This window comes from Heterocephalus glaber, unplaced genomic scaffold (assembly GCF_053883595.1).
Source record: "Heterocephalus glaber isolate CG9 unplaced genomic scaffold, H.glaber_assembly_v1.0 deba00001606, whole genome shotgun sequence".
NCBI classification, from domain to species: Eukaryota; Metazoa; Chordata; class Mammalia; order Rodentia; family Bathyergidae; genus Heterocephalus; species Heterocephalus glaber.
Window position 1 is genome coordinate 34743694 of NW_028258377.1, and position 25082 is coordinate 34768775.

A 25082-nucleotide genomic window follows, 5' to 3' on the forward strand; every position below is an offset into this window, starting at 1 on the left:
GCTATTGTGAAAGGAATTATTTGCCCTATTTCTCTCTCAGTGAGTCTGTCATTTGTGTAGAGGAAAGCTATTGATTTTTGTGTGTTGACCTTGTAACCAGCTACTTGACTGAATTTGGTTATTAAGTCTAGAAGACTTTTGGTGGAGTTCTTGGGGTCTTCTATATAGAGTATCATGTCATCTGCAAATAATGACAATTTGACTTCTTCATTTCCTATCTTTATTCCTTTTCTTTCTTTCTCTTGTCTAATTGCCGTGGCTAATGTTTCCAAAACTATATTGAAGAAGAGTCGTGACCGTGGACATCCTTGTCTTGTTCCTGATTTGAGTGTGAAGGATTTCAGGTTTTGACCATTTAGTACAACATTGGCTGTTGGTTTTTCACAGATTGCTTTCATCAGATTGAGGTAGAGACCATCTATTCCAATTTTTTGTAGGGTTTTTATCATAAATGCATGTTGGATTTTGTCAAATGCTTTTTCTGCATCTATGGAAATAATCGTATTGTTTTTGTCCTTGGCTCTATTGATATAGTGTATTACATTGATTGATTTGTGTATGTTAAACCATCCCTGCTTCCCTGGGTTGAATCCCACTTGGTCAGGATGTATGATCTTCTTGATGATCTTGTGCATTCTGTTTGCCATTATCTTATTAAGGATTTTTGCATCTATGTTCATGAGTGAGATTGGCCTATAGTTCTCTTTTTCAGTTGGGTCTTTCTCTGCTTTGGGGATCAAGGTGATGCTTGCTTCCAGGAATGATTTGGGGAGTATTGCTTCCCTTTCAATTTCATTGAAGAGTTTAAAGAGTAGCAGCAGTAGTTCCTCTCTAAATGTCTTGTAGAATTCAGCAGTGAAGCCGTCAGGGCCCGGGCTTTTCTTAGTCAGTAAGTTTTTAATTATGTTTTCAATTTCATTGGTTGATATTGGCTTGTTTAGAATTTTTAGGTCTTCTTTGTTCAACTTTGGTGATTTATACATATCCAGGAATATGTTCATTTCTTCTATCTTTTCCATCTTAGTGGTGTATAGGCTCTGGAAGTAGGTATTGGTGATCCTCTGGATTTCTGCTGGGTCTGTTGTAATTTCACTCTTTTTTTCCTAATTGCATGGATTTGGGCCTTTTCTTTCCTTTTTCTGATAAGGTTGGCTAAGGGTTTGTTAATTCTATGTATTCTTTCAAAGAACCAACTCTTGGCTTCATTGATGTTTTTTATTGTTCTCTTAGTCTCCATTGCATTGATTTCTGACCTGATCTTTAAAATTTCCTCCTTTCTATGGGCTTTGGGTTTGTCCTGCTCTTCTTTTTCTAGAAGCTTGAGGTTCAGCATCAGGTTGTTTAATTGGGCTCACTCTGTTTTCCTAATATGAGTATTCACTGCTATGAATTTCCCTCATAAGACTGCTTTTATTGTGTCCCACAGATTTCTATATGTTGTATTGTCCTTGTCATTTAATTGAAGGAACTGTCTGATTTCTTCTTTAATTTCTTCTGTGACCCATTGGTTATTCAGAAATGTGTTTTTCAATTTCCATGTGTTTATATAATTTTTGTGGTTTCTTTTGTTATTGATCTCCAATTTCATCTCACTATGGTCTGATAATATACAAGGGATAACTTCAACTCCTTTGCATTTACTTAAACACCTTCTATGAGTGAGTATGTGGTCTATTTTGGAGAATGAACCATGTGGTGCCAAAAAGAATGTGTATTCTTATTTTTGGGGGTGGAACACTCTGTAAACATCTGTTAAGTTCATTTGTTCAAGAGTTTGATTGAGTTCTAGTATTTCATTACTTATTTTTTTGTCTAGTTGATCTATCTATTTGTGACTGTGGGGTATTGGGGTCCCCCACTACTATTGTATTAGTGCATATATGACTTTTCATGTCCGTTAGTATTTGTTTTATATAGTTGGGTGCACTAGTGTTTGGTGCATAGATATTTATGATTGTCATCTCTTCCTCTTGGACTGTTCCTTTTATAAGGATGTAGTGTCCTTCTTTGTCTCTCTTAATCAGTGTTGGTTTGAAATCCATTTGATAAGCATAGAGGATAGGTATTCTTCCTTTTTTTCAGGTTCCCGTCACATGGAGTATTTTTTTCTCCCCTTTAAATTTCAATCTATGAGTTTCTTTTTGAATTAAGTGTGTTTCTTGTATGCAGCATATTGTTGGATTTTGCTTCTTGACCCATTCTGCCAGTCTATTTCTTTTGATTGGTGAATTGAGACCATTAACATTGATGGTCATTGGGGCCAGGGATTTAGCTCAGTGGTTCCACCACCTGCCTTGCAAGCACAAGGTCCCGAGTTCAATCCCTGGTACCAAAAAAAAAAAAAAATTGATGGTTATAACTGATACATATTGAGTTATCATTGTCATGACTTTTTCTTTTTGTTGGGTTCTCCCCCTTTGTATTTAATTTCTTGTTGCACCCGATGGATTCATTCTGCTGTGCTTCCTGGGGTTGTGATCCTCATTGTCTGTTCCTAGGATATTATCTAAAATTTTTTGGAGTGCTGGTTTGGTATTGATGAAGTTCCTCAGGTGCTCTTTGTCATGAAAGTATCTTATTTCTCCATCCATTTTGAAAGATAGTTTTGTAGGGTCCATCAATCTGGGTTGGAGGCTGTTTTCCTTTAGGGCTTGAAATACATCACTCCAAGTTCTTCTTGCCTTGAGGGTTTGCACTGAGAAGTCTGCTGTGATTCTGATGGGTTTTCCTTTGTATGTGATTTGTTTCTTTTCTCTCACTGCTTGTAGAACTTTCTTCTTCTCTTGGGTTTCTGGAATCTTAACAATTATATGCCTATGTGTACATTTTTTTTTGATCAAGGCTAATTGGAATCCTATATGCCTCATGTATCTTTTCCCCTGCTTGGGAAGTTTTCTGCCATTATTTCTGTGAACAGTTTTTTAATGTCATCTGTACTCTCTCCTGTTTCTTCATTGACTCTGATTAGCCTTATGTTATTCTTCTTTGCATCATCTAGCAGCTGCTGGATTGATTTCTCATGGTTCCTTATAATTTTGAAGCAATTTTTCTTTTCCTGGTCACTAATTGCAATCTTATCTTCTATATCTGAAATTCTGTCCTCACATTGGCTCATTGTGCTGTGTAGACTTTCAATGGAGTTTTTAATCTCCTGGAAATCTGTTTGTATCTGTTTTATGGATTCCATTTTTTTCCTATGTTGGGATTCCATCATGTTCCTCAGCTCCCCTATTTATTTGTCCATGTCCTCTCTAGATTTATTAATCATGTCTTGCACTATGGGCACAATCTCTGCTGTTATCTGAGAAATTATATCTGATTTCATTTTTTCCAGATCCTCTTTTGTTGTCAGTTCAGGGAGTCCAGGTGATTGAGCATCAGAGTGTTCCATCTCCTTTCCCTTTGGGGCTGCTGTAGGTGATCTGCAAATCTGCTTTTGAAACTTGTTTATTTGTCTTCTCATTTGACATGGGTGGGGGGTAGGGGGATTGCTGTTGATGCCTGTGCAGCTCACCTCCTCTGTGTTGGGAGCAGTGGAACAGTGGCCTGCAAGCCCCTTCCTCTGGGCTGGGGCCTAAACATCTCTTTCAGTGATGTGAAAAACTTTCTGAAAAATGGCCCATTTGCAGTTTTAAAGAAAATATATCTCCCCTACAATAAAACTGTTCAATGCCAGGCATGGTGTCATGCACTTGTAATCCAAGAAGTTCAAGAAGTTGAGGTGGGTGGATTGACAGTTTAAGTCCAAACTGGACGATTCAGCAAGACCTTGTCTTAAAATAAAGTAAAGGAGTGGGAATGTAGGTCTGTGGTATAGCACTTGCCTAGCAAGTGCAAGGTCCTGGTTCAACTCCTAGTACTGCGAAGCAAAAACAAACAAATGAAAAACTGTTCTAGTGATGAACTTCCACAGCAACTTAGACAGCAGTTTAAGTCTCTCCCTACTGATGACCAGAAGTGCTGGTTGAGATACAGAAAACAATGTTTTCCTTTGCATATTCAGTGAAGGCTTTCATTTTCCTGTCACTGCTTTCATTTTAATATCTCCATGTCACACTTTTGAAGCTTCTAAAACTTATTCTTTCCCCCAAAGTTCCGTGACTCAGTAGCAGTGTCTGGCTCTTGGGTCTTTCCACCAGGAAGTAGAGAACTAAAGTTGGAAAGTTAGCTGGAGTCCTCATCTGGCAGTCCCCACAATGGGGTGCTGGGGTCACCCACAGAAAGTCCATGCATGCATCACATCTGCCAGGACAGCCTAGTCCCCTCCCAGCCAGTCCCTTCCTTCGCGTTGCTTTTAATGGTGAAAAAGTGAAGGCAAATTTCCCCGAGTCTCTGTGCGAGCTTTTCCTGATAGTTTGGGCCACATAAAAAGGCAAGGTCACCAGCAAGGCCTTTGCTGCAATGGTCACACTGGTCCCTCTCTGTCCAAGGCCCTACTCACCTGGCAAGGAACGTACTCTAGGGCAGTGAGCAGGCAGAGCCTGGGATCAGTGTTTGTGGTTGTTAGTTGGCACCATTTCTACCTGCCCCATGGACCTTCTTTCTGTACTTCTGAGCTATCTTTCTATGGATAGCATCCCAGTTTGGTGACTTCTAAACTTCACTGCCCATATATTCTATGGGTAACTGTAGAATATATGGCGGGAGGGGGTAAAAAATGCACAGTCCTCTGCATCTGCAGAGCTACCAGCTCCACAGGTCTGAGAACCTGCACTTGAACAAACAACCCAGGTGATTCAAACACAGGGGTCTCAGCAGAAGCCCCCTTACCTAGTCTCAAGCCCAGGAGCATTTATCATGCATTTCTCACTGTTCACACAGCCTTGTGACTCTGTTCCTTGCAACAGTGAACTTGTGGCCTAAATCAGGCTTCTCCTTTCAAAATATGAAAGGATTTGGGGCCAGGGATTTAGCTCAGTGGGGCCGTCACCTGCCTCACAAGCATAAGGTCCTGAGTTTGATCCCTGGTACCAAAAAGAAAAAAAAAAAAAAGAGAAAGGATTTCATTTCTTGGGTCACTTCCTTCAAATCCCAGCTTCCTCTTCTCCTTCCCAAACCCACCAGTGAACTCCACATGAGCAAGAGGAATGGGTTTGCATGGCTCTCTCTGGGAGGGTACGAGGGACAGCAGGAGGTGCAAGGGGGAAGTTTTCCCATGCCTCTCAGTTCCCATGCTATACTGGTTGCCATGGAAATTGTATGGGAATACGAAGGTCAGGCTGTCCTTGAGTATCTGCTTGGGTTTTCCCCCTTGGCCACCCTGTTCCCACAGTCAGGGTGAGTCAGTTACCGGGCCCCCAACCAGTAAATTAGCTGAGGGTGTGTGTGTGATACAGGGTTCTGGGAGATCTCCCCAGTGCTGTCACTCCCACGCCTCAGGAGACTTCTGGCTGAGAGTGATTATCTTCATCAGGTGGGGATAATTACCATACACACTGATACAGACTGTGATCAGGAATAAAAGAGAGAGTCCCGAAAGCTGAAAGCATGATGTCTCACGTTGCTGTATTCTCCTGAGGCTCTTCTGTACCCTCTCATTCTCCTTACTAAAGTCACCTGAACCTGGGAAGAACTGACCCCCAAGGGGATCGCTGAGGAAATGGGGCTTTGGGAGATCTGCTGAAGAGGGTGGCTCCTAATTCACCTGTACCTAACAGTGCCTCTCGGTGAGACTGCCTGGCTGTGGGTATTGGCGGGGTGACATCAGAGAAAGAACCTTCGCCATGTTGGGCCTTACTCTCGTCTATAATGAGATGGGTAAACTAGAACACGCTAAGGTCCCATTTAGAGCTAAATGTCTCTGGAACCTTGAATCCATGTTTTGCAGGTGCATCTGCCCTCCAGGGTTTGTCTCACGTCTTCCCTCTCCTTATCTTCACAGATCCACCCCATTAGCAAGTCCTGTCAATTCCACTTTCCAAGTAGATCATAAATCCATGTCCACAACCATCATGATTTCTACCACTGCAATTTCACTTGGATAGCTGTAGATGCCTTGTGTCTGTTCCCTCTGCCTCTCCTTTGGACTCTTCTCTTCCCTAATTCACTTTCCCCATAGCTCCCCAGAGTGGTATTTTAGGATGCAATTCAACTCTTCTTTTGCTTAGGACCCCCAATGGCTTTCCATTTCATTTAGCCTAAACCCCACATCTATACACGAATGACCTGGCCTTTGCCTACTTTTCCAATACTATCTCAAGCCCCTGTGGTCCTTGTTCACTAAAAGCTGGGCCTACACATTAGTTCTCCAGTCTGTGAGACCACTAGGCTCTCATCTACCTGGGAACTTTACTCATGGCTATGTGTATCTCTCAGCTTCATACAAGCCTGGCTCTCTCTTACCCATCAGGTCCTCAGAGAAACCTTCTCAAAACACTCTAAGTAATTATCCTTTAATTCCACTTTCTTTAATTTCACATCTATTGCAACAGCAGGTTCATTCTTTTTGGTAGCATATCAAAATTTATACATTCATAATTGCTTGTTCTGTCTTATACCAATATACTTCCAGCTCCTTGAAGCAAAGCCTCCTACTCCACTCCAGGCCACATCACCACTATATTCCCAGTACCTAAAACCATACCCTGCAAGTCATGGGCAGTTAGTAATATCTGTTGAGTGAATGATAAATGCTGTTGGCCACACATAGGGAAGAAAGAAAGGAAACATGGGGAAAAGAAAGATAAATTTTGTCTGTGGTAATTTTTGTTTTTCCTTTAATGTATTTTTCAAAATGTTTCTCTATATGGAAAAAAGCCATCCAAAATATCTATTATATGTAGGTCTTTGGGCTCAGGCAGCAGGCCTACAAGGTCCGTTCATGGGTGGCTTCCTAGTCTCCCCATCAGAGTAGTGAAAAAAACATTGTAACCTGTGATCACAGCTAAGCTGGATTCAACTTTCACTGTTAAAAAATAGGTTCCAGAAAGCCATTTATCACAGAAACATTTCAAAGGAAAAGGGGAGGGGTCATTGCACTTGCCGGCATACATTATTGAATGTGCTCATTACAGATTATCTTTATGGATTAGTGGTGCTACAGAAAACATTGACTTTAGATAATGTGGCCAAGGCTGCAGGTTAACTCTCCCAAATACATTTCCATCCCTTCTCTAGAGGGTAGAAAGTCTAAATTCTTGCCTTCCTATTTTTGCTTGCCAGCATAAGTAATCATGGGTTAGTCTTCTGATCAGCGAGGTAGAAGCAGACATCTGCTTGGGGTGGAGAGTATTTTCTTATACTTTGGTTTTCTGGATCCAAAGAGACAGATATGGCTGGAAACACTTCCTCCTTCTCTCACTGCATAAATGTGGGTAAAATATCTGGGAGTGGCCCTCCTTGTGAACAAGAAGAAAAGGCCAGGAGAATTGCAGAACAGCCCATCCAGATTTCACTAAGCCATGAACCACTGCCTGCTACCATGTTTCTTTAGCATGTCAGAAAGATAACCCCCAAGCTGGCTAACCTACAATCTGAGATAACCCTCAAGCCCTGATGAGGGTTTTGTTGTTGTTGCTGTTACTTGTGAATAACTATGTTTGACCACATTTTGTTGGCTTTTGGTTACTGGCATAAATGATAATTTTGAAGAGATTAGAATGAGTTAAAGCTATTTGTGTATGAGTGTAGATATATGCAATTCAGATGGAATTTAGTTCTCCAAACCCTAAATTAGTGGATTTATGGTATATTTGTGATATTGAAATAAGCAGTGGGAACAATGAACTCAAGCTCATTTGAAGGATGCAAGCAGCACCACAGCAACTAATATAGAGAAGACCAGGACATGGATACACAGCAAGAGCAGTTTTTGTGGAGTTTATCATTATCTGGTTGGGTCTGCCTCTTATTACTGTCTTAGAGTCCTTGTCCTTTTGTCTGGCTCAAAGTATATTTTCAAGAAACATTGGGATGACATAATTTTGACCCTTAGAGGGGTTTCTACAGGCTCTTAAACTCAGAATGGCCAAGGCAGGCTTGATAAGGAAGACTGTCTGAAGTAGATAAAATTCCTTATTTTGATAGTTCACTCTTGTGTCTATCACACACTTCCTCCATAGTCCACAAATCCTTCCTCTTAGTTTTCATGAGGAAGAGACCCAGGAATCTAGGTACTGCTGGTCTCTGGAGTGAACCAGTAGCTATTTCTGCTTTGTCCCTGGACTTTTCCAGAAGAGTGCGCTAGACTTTCAGACCCCTGTGAACAGCACTCCCTTTCTTTTAGTGAACTTTAGCCAAAAAAAGTCCTGTAAGGAAAGCCAATCAAAAAACAAAACAAAACAAAACAAAGCAAACAGACATATAAACAAAAAATCTATCCATTTCGTAGGGTTCCTATGTGAAGGCTAGGTCCTGTGTAACAGGTTCTAAATGAATGGCCTTCTTTTAAATCTCACACCAATATTCAAAACTGTTATTTTCATTTTACCAAACAGAGAACAGAAGCACAGAGTGGGTTGTTATGCAAAGCCATGGAGGAGGATGGCTAGATATGCGCTGTTCGTTCTTTTCCTCAGCTCACTGAGTTTCTGAGACAACCCTAGAGGAACTCTCAGAAGTCCGGGGCACATAGTTTGAAAATCTTCTTTCATTTAGATGTCAGATACCCTCAGGAGGCAGCTCAGTAACACAGCAATGAAGCAGGGAGGTGGGGGCTGTGGTGACCTGGTGAATACGTGCATCGGCTCCAGTGCCTGGCAGGAAATTTTGGACAATCACTGCCTAATACGGACGGATTAAACAAAAACATGCCTAATAGAGACTCAGTGTGGGAACCATGAGCTGAGACCTCCGGATGGCTGGTGGGAAGTGTGAAAATACAATCTAGGTCAGACCATGGGAGCATTGTTAAGAAGTAGATGCCTACTCATGAAGCAAATAACAGAAAAACAAGCTCATGACATATGCTGGGTTTGATGGCCCTACATGATTCTGACTAGATAGGAATTGTTTTTTCCACTGTGTATCTACTGGCCTGGTTTATTTTTAAGAAAGCCCTTCCCCTGCTTGATTCTTTCTACTCTTCACCATGTGTTTGACAGTGTTGGCCAAGCATCCAGTCTCACACCTCCTCTCCCACGTTCCTCTTGCACCCGCCCCCCCCGACTGTCTTCTTATTTAAAGAAAAACAAGTTTATAATGGTGAATGTTGAGACTTTCCAGATTATACAGCAGGCAAAATAAGTCTTAGGTAAAGCTTGTTAGGAAGATTTTACTCCACTGCTGCTTAGACACATTGGTCCTCATTGGCAGTCAAATACAAATGATTAAGGGGGTAAGCATACCTCCGGTAAATTTCCAGGAGCCTGGTATTTATGCACTTATGCCCCGGATCTATCCATGGAGGTCAAAGTTAAGCTATGCCTCTCTGCCTGCTTTTGAAATTTGGGGATCTGCAAGGGAATGCCTACAGGAAAGAGAGTTCACAGCCACTAAGTAACTGTGAAAGAATATATAGCCCGTGCTTATTATAAGTTAAATTAAAGGAGTTTATGCATGAACATTCTAGAATATGGGTAAAAAAATACACATAAGTACAGAAGGCCAGCAAGCATGAGAATTGGTCTAGATTATTGATTTTCAATTTTCTTTTTCCACTTTGTCCTTCCTATTTTTCCTCTTCTCTTGGCCTTAGATCCACTTGTTTCAAAATAGACTGCATTCACGAGTTCAACATATAAAACAAACAAAAATGAAGCTACTCTGGTTACTTGTGAGGGTCTAAAACCCCACTGATTTTGCAATATCTGAGGTACTTCTCTTGGTTTCTTTTGAATCACAAGAAATACATTTGTATCATCAAAGGAATTAGGGTGTTTTCAGGGTCTTTCTCAAAGATAAGAATACTTTTCTCTTTAGCATGAAGAAGCCAAAGTCTCCCAGGGTGAGATGACTTTAGGACCACCCCGACGTGCCACCCCTCAGAACCCACGACTCCTCTATCGTGCGTAAGTAGGACAGGACAGTGGTCTGAACCTCAACTCACCTATCTACTACTGACTGTATAACCTTGGGAAGACAGTCAATATTTCTGTGGTTCCTCATTTATAAACCCAGATAGAAGGTGAGTCCCATATTCTGCTTCTGTGAGAATTCATCAAAGTGATGAGTGTACAGGACTCAGAACCATGCTTGGCATATTATAGGTCCTCAGTAAGGATCACTTGTACCACCCTGTTCCCCCATTATTTCTCTGCACTTCAGTCATGATTGTGCCTATTAATCTCAATAAAACACATTCACCAGATAGCAGATAGCAGACAGAGCTGGATTAGCCATGAATGCATCCAGATAATCCATAACATGCAACATGCAATTAATTGTACAGAGTAGAAGAAAACATAATTCCTATCTCTTACATTTCCAGTGTTTTTCCCCCCAGAAATATATAGCCTTGAACAAAGGTTGAGGAAAGAGCCGACTGACCTGGGAGAAATGTCACATCCTTGCTGCATGAAGGCTCCCAGGGAGAACCACAAGCTGTTGAATATCCCAAACTCATTTGATTGGTCAGTGGTTGTCTGGTCTCGTCCTTCCTCAAACTCTTCGCTGTGCCACTCATAGGGGCTGAAGCGACTGACCAGGAAGAGGACGACGCTCACTCCAATGTAGGCAAAAACGATGCACATCCAAATCTCATAAGCCAAAGGATCGAGGAAGGAAAATACTCCTGGCTTGGACTTCTGTGGCTTTTTAATCATGATGGAGATACCCAAACTCATAAATGGCTTGGAGAAGTCTATAACCTCTTCCCGAACCAAGGTGATAGTTAAGGGGGCCACGGCCACATCTGCTCTCTGCAAAAATAAAATAAAAGGCAGTTGAGCTTAGCATCTCTCTGTGTTCTCTTTTTTTCCCTCTTTTCATTGTGAATATTCTTTTGTGTCTTCAAGAATGTGAAAATGGGGGCTGGGGATTTAGCTTAGTGGTTCTGCCACCTGTCTCACAAGTGCAAGGTCCCAAGTTTGATCCCTGACACCAAAAAAAAAAAAAAAGAATGTGAAAATGGGAAGGAACTTTGAAAGTCCAGTCCTCCCAGTTCTATAAAATATTTCTGTCAAATGGGTGATCATCTCAATATATTACAGGAGAGATTATTCTGTTATTTGACAGTTCACCTTGCCAGAGGCTTGTTCCTCCTTCTGCAAGAAGGTGACTGTTGTGATTCTATTGTTTTTGTCTGCCCAGCAGCCCTACCACCTTCATGTGGTAGGAGACCATGCCTTCCCTACACTGCCCTCTATGTTGGAATGGGGCTGACTGCGCTGGTTATACCAGGAAGCACGTGACCCAGGTCAGGCCAATCAGTATACTCCCCTTGCTTGTTCTTGAACAGCCAAAGATGGCATGAGATCCAAGTGAGTCTACTGAGAAGTAGCCCTGAGCTGAATGATACAGAAGATGATGCCCGATGCTGTAATGTAGGTCACTCTAAATTCAGGGCTTACCCTGGGCTCCTTAGGAACATGTGTCAATAAATTCCTCTGTGGCCAAGAACATGAGCCAATCCTATTTGCCTAAGTCAGTTTGAATTGGATTTCTTTTACCTGAAGTGAAGATTATCCTGGCTAACAAGGAGGCAAAGGCAAATTTAACTCAATAAACATTTATTGAGCACTTAGTAGTAAGTCTAGGCTGGAAGCTCTAGGTAAACCATGGTCCCCACATTCAAGGAATTACAAAATAGTAGGGGAGAGTAACACACACACACACACACACACACACACACACACACACACATACACACACAGAGTTTTCCCATCTATAAAGTAGACAGGATATATGCTTTCCAAGAGGTTGTAAAATGCTATAGGAGACTGAGAGGGATTCACTCCAGCTGTGGAGATCAGGGACTGCATCAGAAAAGGGTGAAGTATAGATCTGGGATGGCAGGAGGGTAGGATTTGACACGTGGCTCTAGAGCAGAACAGCATTCCAGGAGGAAGGAACCAGGTGAGTAAAGGCCTAGCAGTGAGGAAGTAAAGTATATTTTTAAGCTAAGATTGCTGAGAAATACATAAGTAATTCAGTTCTTATATTTGAAATCCATCATGTTGATAAACATGAAAAGGTTGCAACAGTGTTCATCCTTGGGCTTCCAGCATGTGGAATCACCAGGCCTGGCTCTTCTGTCTTGCCTACCTTTCTCTAATCATAGAAGCCTTGGCACCTACTTGGTAAAAATCCCCTGCCCTGTTGGCCCAAGACTAAGAGATCCTGGAAACCTAAGAGGGTTTCCATGGACAGATGCCACAACATTCATTTCCGAGGTGAGAGACGCCTGAGCAAGTCTGTTTGGGGTGACTGGCTCTCTCTTATGATGCCACACAGCAATCCAGATATGTGGCTGGTGGTTTATGCCATGTGGATGATGATCCTGCCAATCCACCAGCCAGCTGTTTCTTACAGGGAGTTTCTTGTAGTTGCTCTCATTAGGTGCGGCTACTGAGGAAGTGCTTTAAGTGGAATAAAAAGTCTGGCTCCAGAATGTTTTAAATTCTCACTTTTAGCAAGAAACTCTCTGTAAAGCAATGTGGCATCAGGTGTGAATTTCACAGTAATTCTGTTTTTTTTCCTAACACTCCCTGCATCAACCAGGATAATTTTTATTAATACTCTCAAGCCAGTGCAAGGGAGAAGATGTCTACTCTTTTCTGTAAACCAACACAGAAAAGGAGCAGGAGAGAGAAACAATGTCATGATTGATGCCAAGTTACCCAGAGGGTGATGAAGTCCAGCTCTGAGACTGATAAAAGGTATTGAACAGATTCATTTGATGCTTTCTAACATGATGTAATAAAAGGAATCATAGACCCTAAAATTATAGAATAATATCATCTTAAGGATTAGTTCATTTAGCAGTTCAAAAATTGGTTCCATGTTTCTGGAGGGATGTTAATAAGTATAACTTGAAAATGAACATGTTTGGGAAACACAGATTTAAACAACTTACTTTGGGGCAGGACTCAAAACCATAAAAGACCACTATGTGTTGAGTATTTCATAGAAAGGTACATAGGAGGCAGTATCGCCAAGGTTAATTTTCTATGGGACATTCATTTCCTGAAGTATGAAAAGATACCTAAATGTGTAGGCTGAACACGTAGTAGGCTGTTTTCTAGGTAGTGAACCCAGGTGCAGACAGGGAAGGTGGTTTGTGCAAAGCAGTCATGTTTTGGTTTGTTTGATATTGGCCAAGAGGCCCCAGCAGTTGGTTTCCACTATGTGAGTAATTACCAGTGCTTCACAGGACTGTCAAAGGCAGAGGTGATGGAAAACCGAGCTTCTCTTCTCTGTAACTTGGTGGCTGAGTAGCTTCAAGTGAAACAATTTGGTTTTCTGGACATCAATTTTCTCATTTAAAAAGGCATCGTAAGGGCCAGGGATTTAGCTCTGTGGCACCATGGCTACCTTGCTAGTGCAAGGTCCTGCGTTCGATCCCCAGTACCAAAAAAATGTCTCAGGATGTGGCTGGCAAACTCGAGTGTGCATCAGAATCACGGGGAGGGCTGTTGGGAACAGGGGGCAGAGTTTCTAGTTTCAGCAGGTCTGGGATGAGATGTGAGGATCTGCATTTCTAATGAGTTTATAGGTGACACTGAGGCTGCTCATTAAGGGCCCAACTTTCAAGGACCTAGGAGATCCCAAGTGATGTGATGCCTGCAGATAAACCCGGGAAAACAGAATAGAGTTTTGAAGTGGCAGGAAAAAGCAAGAAGTGCATAAAACAATCAGGGGTGGCGATCTACTCTGAGTCAGGCATGAGGTCAGTGAATCCTGCCCAGGGCATGTCCGTGCCTTCTAGGAAGGAGGAGGTCAGTGGCTTGCAAGAATCCTGCAGCCAGGGAGCTGGCAGAGTTGGAACTCAGATCCAGGTGTCTGTCTGTAAAGCTCATTTTCTTTCTGCTTCACCAAGCCAAAAGACAGAAAGAATTACACCTAAGAAAAAGACACAAAGATACAGCCACATGAGAAGCAGAAACCTTGTGGGTTTTCTGCTACTTAACCTATTTCCTTGTTGGGAATACTGCTGGCTGTTCTCACGTCATATTGGCTGTACAGCTCAGTATTTGGAAGCTATGGTTTCTGAAGAGGGAGAGTAAGGTAGGATGGAGTGAAAAAAGACAGAGCAACACGTTATGACTGTGCTATTACTGGCTGTGTGTCCCTTGTCAAGTTATCTAACTTCTCTGGCCCTCAGTGCACTTAACCTATAAAATGTGGAAAATAATCTTAGGTAATTTATGGGACTGATATGAAGAATCAGTGAAAGGATGTAAGTGAAGTATTTAACCTGGCACTGGATGCGTCTATGTGATGAAATGTTACTGCTAACATTGTTGATAAGAGCAACAGGGAGCAAAAGGAACATAAACAGAGATTGGTTGGCAGCTGTTTATAGAGCACAGAAACAGTAAACGTAGAGGCTTCTCGGTGACTTTTTCCTGACTGCATGGGCAGTTTGTGGTTGATTTTGCTCTCTCTCAGGGAAGTAGAAAAATAAAGGGAAATAATATGATGGAAAATAAGAGCCAATGGAGCCCATCATGGGGTCTTCAGAACATAGTTTTTGCTGGATAGAGGGCCAGGCCTGGCGAAGGGGAGGTAGAGGGATGGTCCTAATAGCATAGACACACAGTGCTAAATCCAGTTTCCTGGAGCTGATGAGCCAGTGACTCAGCACAGACGCCCAGCATGAAGGGTCTTGTCACCAGGATGGTCAGACCATTCTTCCGCCCAGATGAGAGGCTTTTCACTGAGGGAACTGCATTACATGAGGTGAAGGTGAAGAGGAATGCTGGAGAAGGTGAAAAGTTCACAGCAGTTGCCATGAGGATGACCTCAAGAGCGTGGTGGAAGTTCCCATGGAAACCAGCCTCCGGATGCAGCATGACCCGTGCAGATCTCTGTCTTTTATCCACAGAGAGCCGGGGTAGGGTGAAGAAAAGGGAGAAGCACATCCCATTCCTCAGCCTGTTAACCACCTTCACAGGCCACCTCCAAGGTCACCTCCCTGAGGAATATTTTCTTTACTCCATCTTTTTCTTTTCTGAATTCTCTTTGTATACCTCTTGTAGCTGTTATACCTCCTCTTGCCCACATAGGAGACGATGAGGCTTACAGTGCTCCTAAGCAACTGCTTCTTCCTGACCAGCACTTAACATTAACCTGGGCTCCACACAGGCTTCCGCTCCAAGACCAGCCCTGTTTTCAGTGTCTGTGAGTGAAGTCACTGTGGCCCCTTTCCTGCCTATGGCAGCAGGAATCTTCCATTACCTTTTGTTATTCTTCTACTCCAGTACCTTCCTAATCCCTCTTCCCAATCTCCCTAATCTTGTCTACCTTCTTCCCCTTGTCCGTTCCTACTTCAACTTGTCCCTGACCACCCCTGAACCCAGGCTCAAGGCCAAGGGCTGTTTTCTCACTCTACTTGCACATCTCACTTATTTCTACTACCATCCTTTTAAAAAATATACTTTAGAAATTCCTGGGCTGTCCTTCTCTCTTTCTATTTCAATGTGGCCTCTTTCCAAGCTCCTTTCTTGAGAGCTAGAAAAACCCACATTGGCTCTTGTGTGAACTGTGTGACTCAGATTCCTTGATTCTATGCTTACTTTCTCTCTTACTGTCTTTCCTACCCCAATAAAATGTGCAGATCCTTGGGGATTGTTTGCTTTTTAATAACTCCCCAAAACTGAAAACAATGTTAGGTATTCAGTGGCTTCTATTTATTGAAGTTCTTAACAGCAGTTGTGCATGGAGTTAATCCAAGTATGATGAGTAAAAAAAAAAATCAGAGTAGATCTCTTTGTTACACAGTTAACCATTACACAAGGCCGAGTAAACCTCATAAAGCTAAGTTCTATGGCAGAAAGCAAGAACTGTTCAAAGGAAAGTTCAAACCTCATTTGGAGAAAGAAGACACCTAGGCATAAGTAATATTTGCTACAAGATTGGGAGGAAGATTTTAGAGGTGGAGAATGGTAGGCAGCATTCTGAAGAACGGTGCGAATGAAGAGGCGTCTGGCTGAACTGGAAGTTGCATCAGAGGAAGAACAGGAGCAAGTGACTAGAAAGATAGGTTGGATCCAGGCTCACCTACTCCGAGGGAAGAAAGTGACACCAAGGGAGTTGAGGGAAGTGAAAACTCAGAAATCTGCCTCGAGAAAATGGATCTTGGGGCTACACTGTCATGTGTGTTGGACAACAATCAACCGAAGTGAGCAGACACTGAGTGAGGATGAAGGCTCTGGGACCAGGAACCTGGGCAAAGCATGTCTTAAGACAACAGGCTGTGGATGACTTGTCTACTCAGCAGCAACCATGCTCAGTTATGGGATCACACAGGCATTAGAGGTCCATGCAGCCACCAGACGCTTTCCTGTCAAACTCTCTGCTTTTGTCCTCCATATCTCCACACCGGGAGGAACTTACTCCATAAACCAGCTCTCCCACCATGCCATTCCAGGCCTTTGTGTCAGGATCTCGGGCTCCGTATTTCCCATCGCTGACAATCTCAAGACGGTAGGAGTAGCCCACATGCTTGGCAATCTCTGCTGCCAGCTCTACACAGTAGCCCTCGTAGCGGTCATTTCCCTCAAACTGGTTGGCATTCTTCTTGAGCATCACATAAGGATCCTCCTGGCAGAGAAATAGGGAGACAGAGAATGTGGTTTATGGACTTACCCATGGGCAGGGAAGACTTTGGCATGGCGGGGGAGGACATCACCAACATTGCTTAACATTGGGGAAGTCCCTAAACATATTTCTGAATTTCTGGTCCCCATTATAAATTTCTTGGGTTAAGGAAGCACAATTTGTTAAAATAACAATATTTCATCATTGAGATGATACACAGCCTTCCAAATTATGTTTTAAGAACTCTTCTTCATCTTATCTTTTTAAAAAATACCGTTGAAGGAAAGAGAACTAGATCTTAAGCTCATGTGTGGGTTAGCCATCGATACAAAGTGAGACGATGGATCTAAGAGATTCTGAGTGAAAATTCGGAACCTCTCATTCGAAGGGCATTCCTCCACTCCCTGGGGCTGCCTGGCAAGAAGAGTGAACTGCTCTCCCTCTACATGGAGACCGCTGGTGCTGTCGGGTGGAATCCCAAGCAGCTTTGAGGAAGGAGCGAGTACTCACTAGGATGGTAGTGACGATATATGTCCTGTTCTGAACACTGGAGTTGTCCCCGCCGGCTTGAGCATCAGTGGCTGCAGGGACAAACTTATCATCTTCGTTCCAGTAGCCGACCTGTGAATGAGAAAGTGGGGCTGTAAGGCAAACCGAGTTCCTCAGGACCACCCAGGAAAGCTCTGTGTCCTACCGTGTAGCACTGGGCACAGCCTCTAGACTACTGGCACACAGAAACAACCAGACGCAAGGTGCTTCCAGATTTCCCCAGCTCAACTTACCCCTGAGTGGCGAGCTAAGCCAGGAGACTGCCCCTTCTGAGTGGAGAGGGTGTAACTGTTTTCACAGCGAAGCTCTTTTACAAGCAAGCTAGGCCCTGGGCATTTTGCTCCCTGTCCAGGATGGCATGTGCTGTGGTTGTTAGGAACTTGAACTGCTCATGCTCCTCCTCTGCACTTCCAATTGGCCTTCCTTTTCCAGAATAATCATGAAACAAAATATGACTGCCTAAATAGAGATGGAGAGAGTGAAGGAGGGGAAAAGGAAGTGGAGGAAGGAAAGGAAAGGGAGGGGAGGAGGAGACAGCAGTATAGGAAGTCCAGATTCAGGTGTGTGTGTGTGTGTGTGTGTGTGTGTGTGTGTGTGTGTATTCACCATGTCATTCTGCTGGCTCCAAACCTTCCATGACGCCCTGATGCCTTAAGGATGTAGTCTACATTACTTAGCTTGGCCTTCAACGCCTCTGCCACTTAGACCCAAGCACTCACTGCCCTTCTGGACTAACCTCTCTTCTACCTAGGACCCACAGAACTTGTGTATCTGGGCAATTCCTGCCTTTACACCTTGCCTCATATTCTTCCTAGTCCAAAATGTGTGGGCTTTCCCTTCCCTCTGTCATGACCTCAAGCCCTGCCTCCTTCTGCTGCCTGTCGGCCTACACAAGTTTCCCCACTTGGCTTTGCTCCTCTGAACTCCTCGGCCCACTCCCTTGTCAGGACTTGGTCTGTGTCTATGTTTGCTTAGTGCCAGAGGTATTCTCAGAGCAGAGACAGCCTCTTGGGCTTCTCTATGTCTCTCTCAGCCCTGCCACACAGCACTATGAACGTTTCCACTCAGAGCCTTTCACGCAATAGGGATTGTACTCGCTGAACACCTCAGAAAATAAAGCAGGATTCTTAAGCTACTGATGTTTGGAAGGTTAATGTTTAATCTATTAATTGGATCACTATTTTTGTGTATTATATATTATAGTATAATAGTTCAAGAGTAATAAAGTATAAAAAATTATCCTGGGAGGTTATATCTGGATAGAAACACACAGATGAGCTTAAAAGAAAGCAAAAGAAATGTCACAGTTAATCCTGATTCCCATTGCAGTTCATAATGAGTTCAGGGAAAGAAAAGGTTCATGGGCAGGTGGAGAGCTTTGGCCCTGGTAATCAACAGCAGGGAGTAAAATGCCCAAGGCCTGGCTTGCTTGTAAAAGAGTTTCGCTGTGTAAACAGTTACACCCTCTCCACTCAGAAGGGGAGTCTCCTGGCTTAGCTCGCCACTGTGAGGATTTTCAATCAGGGGTAAGTTGAGCTGGGGAAATCTGGAAGCACCTTGCGTCTGGTTGTTTCTGTGTGCCAGTAGTCTAGAGGCTGTGCCCAGTGCTGCAAATGTCACTGACACCTTGCTGTCCTTCCTTGTTCCTTTAGTGGGAGATTAGCTGTTCTCCCCGTGACCTCTCAGTCATCAGCAACAATAATAATTGCCAACACTGGTGGTGTTCTTGCCGTCACAGTCTGAGTGCTTCACAGTTTTCATGCCATTTCATCTGGCTTAGAGGAGGCTGCTAACTTGTTCAAGGTGGTGCAGCTGGAAAGTAGCTGAACTTGGCCTGGAATCCTGGCCACCTATCTCCAGCAGCTGCTTTTTACCACTAGGCTGTTCTTGCTGAGAGGCCCTCTCCCTGCTCTAGAATCCTATCAGCTCTCATTTATTGATTGCTTCTTGTGTTTCAGGTGCTCATCTAAGTGCTTTTTATGTTTTATTCTTTTCATCCCCTGAAACCCCACAAAGTCGACCGGTTATCTTCTGCATTTTAAGTGTGTAGAAACCGTGAGGTGGAGAAGTAGAGCAACTTTCCCAGTGCTGTAAGGGGGCCATGGAACCAGGGTCTGAGCCAAGATCTGAGCAAAGCAGCCGACCCTAGGTCAGGCCCCTGCGCTCCAGGGCTGGGCCAGCCAAGCCTTGAGGGCCTTCCTTGTGCCCATGCCCGGCAGAGCCCCTCGGTCTAGCTGCTTGATATCTGCCTCCAGATGGAGTGTGTGCCGAGGCCCCTCGGGGTGAAGATGGAAGTCTACGCTTCCTGGAGTCCTTGTCTTGGCTCCACACACACTGTCACAGACAAACAGTTTACAGCAGAGTGAGGAGAGAATGAAGCAGACAGCCGTGACCCCGCGTGGGATCGGTGCACCCCTTGTTTCTAAGGCACTCCAGAGGCCTGGGGGTGTTTCTCTCAGGATCCGGGTTCACATTTACCTCAGAGCGAGCGTGCTGGGAGGTTGCCCATGTGTGAGGCTGTTAGTCCATGTGGAAGGAACCATTTCTTTCTCCTGACACAAGAACCAGAGACTTAGATTTCCAAAATGTCATCGCTCCTGTGAGAGGACTGACTAAGCATTTCATCCAGCCCTTCGCCACTTTCATGGGAGGTGAGGAGGGGTCAGAGCAGAGCAGGGGTCTCCGAGGCCCCCACTTCAGCCCCAGCAGTTAGCTGTGCTCTTCATCTATTTCCAATACTGAGATTTTCCTTAAGAGTTGCTTTTGATAAGAAGCCCTCTGGTCAAATAATACATGTCCAAAACCACTGTGGTAGGATAGCATGATGTGTGTATGTTTTGTTTTTGTTTTTGCTATTAAAAAAATCCCCAAGGTATTTACACACTTGACTCTTGTGAGCCTTATACTATGCGAAGCGTACAGATAGGCTTGGGATTATTTTCTCTGTTTTACACATGAGAAAATGTAGGCTTAGACTGCTGAAATGACCTAATTTATAATACTAGATTATACAGCAGATGAGTGGTAGGGACTAGAACTTAGATCTCATGGACTGCAAAGGTAAGATTATTTGATAAAATCAATGCAAATTTGGGAGAATGGCTGCCAAATGTGATTATCTCCCCCATAGATGATTCTAAGGAGTTTTGTCCCCTTTCTTCCACTTTTCCTGTTCCTCCCGCCCCTTCTTCCTTCCTCCTTCCTCCACAATTACTCCCCAAGTTTAGCTGTTACTGCTTAACAGCTGTTACAAAACCATGAGAAGATAGGAAGTTGTTTCCCTTGATTAGCAAATAATTCCTCTAATATACACCATGCATTAAGCAGTATTTGTTTTGAAAGGGGCTCAGTGGTCAAGAAATTAGTCTGGCCTCAAGTAGATCTGTTTTAAGAACTAGTCTTTTCTAATACTAACTTTGGCCTTGGGCAAGTTATTTGACCTGTAGAATGGAGACATGTTAATAGTACCTGCCTCATGGGGCTGTGGTAAAGCCTAAATGAGTAGACGCATGTACAACAATGTGCATAGTCTGTTGTTAGTTCATAGTAAGCAGGTGGCGTGCTAAAGAATATTTATTGTGGTGGTGCCTTGTTGGAGGTTAATGAATTTCTATATTACAATGGATTTCAGTTTGCAATTTGCTATTTAATATCAATCTAAAAAAATACTCTATATATTCCACAGAATTTCTAAACTCATTTGACAATCTAACTTTTCTTTACATACAGAATGTCCCACGGTAAATGGTTCAAAAAAATAAAAAAATCTGCTTTAAATTTTCAAGTTATTTTGATAAAATATAGGCACAAAAGCTAGATGAATCTGTGTATACCAGATTTACATAGCTTAGAGGAAATTTTAACTGTTAAGGATAGTGGTCTTTCAAAGCTAATCCCATAGCACTAATGTTAAATTGGTCTCTTTAAAATATGTCGTATAGCTTGGCTCATTTATAGCTACTTTCATATCAAAACTAATACAATAGTTAAGTATTATGAATGAGCTTATTTTACTGCTAACCTTCTCGTAGGAAAAAAATATTCCCAGGGTTAGTAGAGGCTTCTTGATGCCAAAACTCATGCTTATACCTTGTGTAACGTAGTAGACTGAGAAATCTGGTTCCAGAGTTTGATGAAAAGAAAGACGGCAAAGATATTTGGAAAGACACTGCACATTGGAGGCGAGAACAGATTTCTTTCTTTGGGAAATAGATTGGATTAATATTCAGCACTTTGATTCTCTACTGAGGGTATGCAGGAACTTTGATTCTATTGGAAAGTAAATCAGAATTAGTAGTTTGGTAAGATTGGGGCTCTTGTTCAGGAGAGGATTTAAACAATTGTGACAGTGAGAAGTCTCCTCCTGGGGCCAGCTAGAATTTTTGATCTCCTGTTTTCCATCTACCTCTAAAGATGCTTTGAATATAGGAAACGAGACTAGATGATATGTCACTTTTTTATTTTTTATTTTTTTGGTACCGGGGATCGAACTCAGGTCCTTGTGCTTGCACAGCAGGCAGCGAAACCGCTGAGCTAAATCCTCGGCCTTTTTTAAAGTGGATGAAGTTTAAAGGGGGTGATCGTGAAACTGCAAATTCAATTGATTTACTTTGCGGTCATCACATTGAATTTATACACTGATATCGCCAGGTTCCCTTTGAAACTCCAAAAATGAGATCCATTATGATCAAATTTTTTATAAGTAAGTTGCCACAGTGGCAAAGACAACTAGTTAACTGCCAAGTGTTCTTGTTTACCTCTGTAATGTAAAACGTTGGTGAGAAGTGGTTTCAGTAGCCAGCAACTAAATTTCCCAGCCTGCTTTGCACCTACTTAGGCCAAATTCGTGGCTTCTGGTCAGTGGAATACAATGGAAGTGAAATTCATCTCTTCCAGGCTGACCCTGCAAAATCTTCAAGTACAGTTTACATTTTCATTCTTCCCATCTGTTTACTAACTATTGACAGCCATAAAGCCCCACACAGCCTGAAAGCTCAATGGTAGACAGTGGAGCCTTCATAAACTTGAGTCTCAGCCAGCGGCCTCAGGCCAAAAACTAGTCAGTGAGTAAACAAGAAATAAACTTCTATTGTATCAAACAGCTGCAATTTCAGAGTTTATCTGTTACAGAGCCTAGGGTTGTCTAAACTAAGGTACTTAAAGGATTTGAAGTTAATAAGTTTATGTGTAACTTCATCTGAGTTCTGCTTGAGGTGCTATTTCATTGAATTTGGTGAATGTTTTTTTCTTACTTACTGGCAGATCAATGGAAATATAGGACAGAGAAGTATGCTCACTGATTTCCCAGCAACATTCAATAAATGTTGCACTTATTTAATAAATAACCACTTAATTGCATGGGTTTACTATGTGTCAGTATATTCTAGGCACCAAAGATATTTATTTATTTATGTATTTGTTTATTCATTTATTGGTATCAAGAATTGAACTCAGGGCCTAACTCTTGCTAGGCAGGTGCTGTGTCACTGAGCTACATCCCTGGCCCGAAAATATAATAAATGATACAAATACGGCTTCTACTTTTAGCAGTTTGTCATTTCATGGTACTGTGGTTTGGATGTTATTGCTAAAACTGATGTTGAAATGTAATTGCCATTGTGATGGATGGAGACATGGGACCTTTAAGGGGTGATTAGGTCATGGGGTTCTATTCTTATGAATGGATTAATGCTGTTATTGGCTCAACCCTTATGAATGACTATTGTTATTATTTGGAGATGGGTTAGTTACAGCAGGAATGGGTTTGTTACAAAAGCAAGCTCTCTTTGTGTACTATGATGCCTGCCACCATGTTATAATACAGCAAGAAGGCCCCCACCAGATGCCAAAATCTCGATACTGGACTTCTCAGCATCCAGAACTGTGATAAGTAAATTTCCTTTCTTTATAAATTACCCAGTGCATGGTATTGTATTATAGCAGTAGAAAAAATGGACTTAAGAATGGCAAAGCAGCAAAGAAGAGGGAAACATAGCCAACATATCTCCAGGCCAGGAGTTGGCAGATAAGTACTTTAGGCTTTACGGATCATACAGCCTGTGAGGCAACTATTCCTCTCTGCTGTTACAATACAGAAAGAGCCATAGATACTATATAAACAGATGAGCATGACTGTGTTCCAAAGAAACTTTATTTATGGACACAAACTTTAATTTTGTATAGTTTTCACATGTCATAGTCTTTTTTGAAAATTTATTTCAACTGTTTGTTGAAATATAAAAACCATTAGCTTGTGGGCTGTACAAAAACAGGTGGTGAGCCGAATTTGGCCTGCAGGCTGAAGTTTTTCAACCTCAATTTAGATCAACCAACCAACAACAGTATATCAGAAGGGATAAGCACTATGGAAAAAAAATAGGATACTGTGACTGTGCTGGGTGAGTGGGAGGTACTTTAGAACAGCCAGAGACAGCCTTTTCAAGGTGGCTGCACTGGAACTGAGACCTGCAAGCCAGGAATAAACACAGCAATTGAGAAGAGACTGATGGAGACTGTCAGACGGAAAAGCATGTACAAATGCCCCAGGGAAAGAGTGAGCTTGAAGTGCTCAAGGAACAACAACAACAACAGCAACAAACAATAGCCAGGGTAGCGACACAATGATGACCTAGAGAAAAAGACAAGAGCTTTTGCCTGGAGCCGGGAAGGCCTAGGTCAGGGGACACACTGTATTTTCCTAGCAATAAGAAACCCGTGAAAGTTTTAAACAGAGGAGCAATATGATTTGATGAGTGTTTGAAATTGACTTCCGAGCTTTTGTGGTGGGAAAGTGGCCTTTGTAGAGGGGCAGGACACACACAGACAGCAGGACCCATGGGTGCTAAGCAGGCTACTACATGGGGTGGGAAAAGCAGCTTGGCCACTGGGGTCAGCAGGTGGAAATGGGAAGAAGCGGTTAGATCAAGCTCTGTCTTGGAGTTATAAAGCGATTTAAAATGGAATGCCAAGACTGAAAGGAAAACTCCCAGAGGGCTTCTGAACTGGAGAGCTATGAGGCCTTTGGGACTTTAGATTACTTTTGCTCTCAGCAGGATTTTGGGCCACTTTGGCTTCTTCTCTGCTGAGTCTTTCCACTCCAAGTTTCACGTGGGGTCAGAGCTTGGAGTCTCAAATCAATTTGGAAGGCGTAGATGCCTTCATCCAGGTCCAAAGACCACTAGAAGATCAATGGTGTTGAGCCAAGACAGCTAAGTCAACAATGTTGGTACCCTTGATGAAAGATGGAAGAGAATGTTCATTACCAGCCTCCTGTGGGCTGCTGTTTGTGAGAATTTGTGATTCAACCTGAATTTGACAAGGTATTTTATCCAGAGAGGGATCCTTAGATCAGTACCCTATGGCAAAGTGATATCTCTAAATGGGATTCCCTAGGATTTAGCATTAGTACAGGCAGTGCCAATCCTGGTGGCTAAATCTCATAAACTTTATGATGGATGTGTACTCAGAGCACACACATTTTGGTAGGATGTCAAAGTGGATCTAGATACATACAAGGTATGTTGGCACTTGAGTGGGCAGGACACAGGCCTAAAGATCAGGAAAGTTTTCTGGAGGCCCCGACTCATGGTGATGCAGCTTGTTTTTATTATACACATCAAGTAAGGCCAGGCAGTGTTCACTGCAACCAACACAACTAGGTCATCCTTGAAAATCTGAGAAATTACTTTGCTAGGAGGCTGACTGAAAGGCCTGAAGGCGCAGATGTGGAAGAATTGATTTTCTGAAAGTCAGATCCCCTATAAACAAAGAATGTTTAAACCCACATTCTAAGAAAGGATTTAGTCGCTGGAAAGTAAGTTTAAAAATGGCCCTGGGATCTGGAAAATAAAGCATAGCCATTTGCTTGTGGATTTTAGGGTTATTCAGTTAGTTTG

The 25082-nt window shown here is 42.7% G+C and overlaps 1 protein-coding gene across 2 annotated transcripts in view; it reads right to left on the minus strand.

Annotated features, from left to right (window-relative positions):
* Positions 1–25082, minus strand: part of Gria1 (glutamate ionotropic receptor AMPA type subunit 1) — a 309950-nt gene that overhangs the window by 87768 nt on the left and 197100 nt on the right. For both annotated transcript variants that reach the window (XM_004836538.4, XM_004836539.4), the window contains exons 9-11: positions 17149–17259; positions 16435–16641; positions 10426–10796 (exon numbers count right to left, since the gene is read on the minus strand). In XM_004836538.4, the coding sequence (XP_004836595.1) occupies positions 10426–10796; positions 16435–16641; positions 17149–17259 (689 nt within the window). The remainder of the gene's footprint in view (positions 1–10425; positions 10797–16434; positions 16642–17148; positions 17260–25082) is intronic.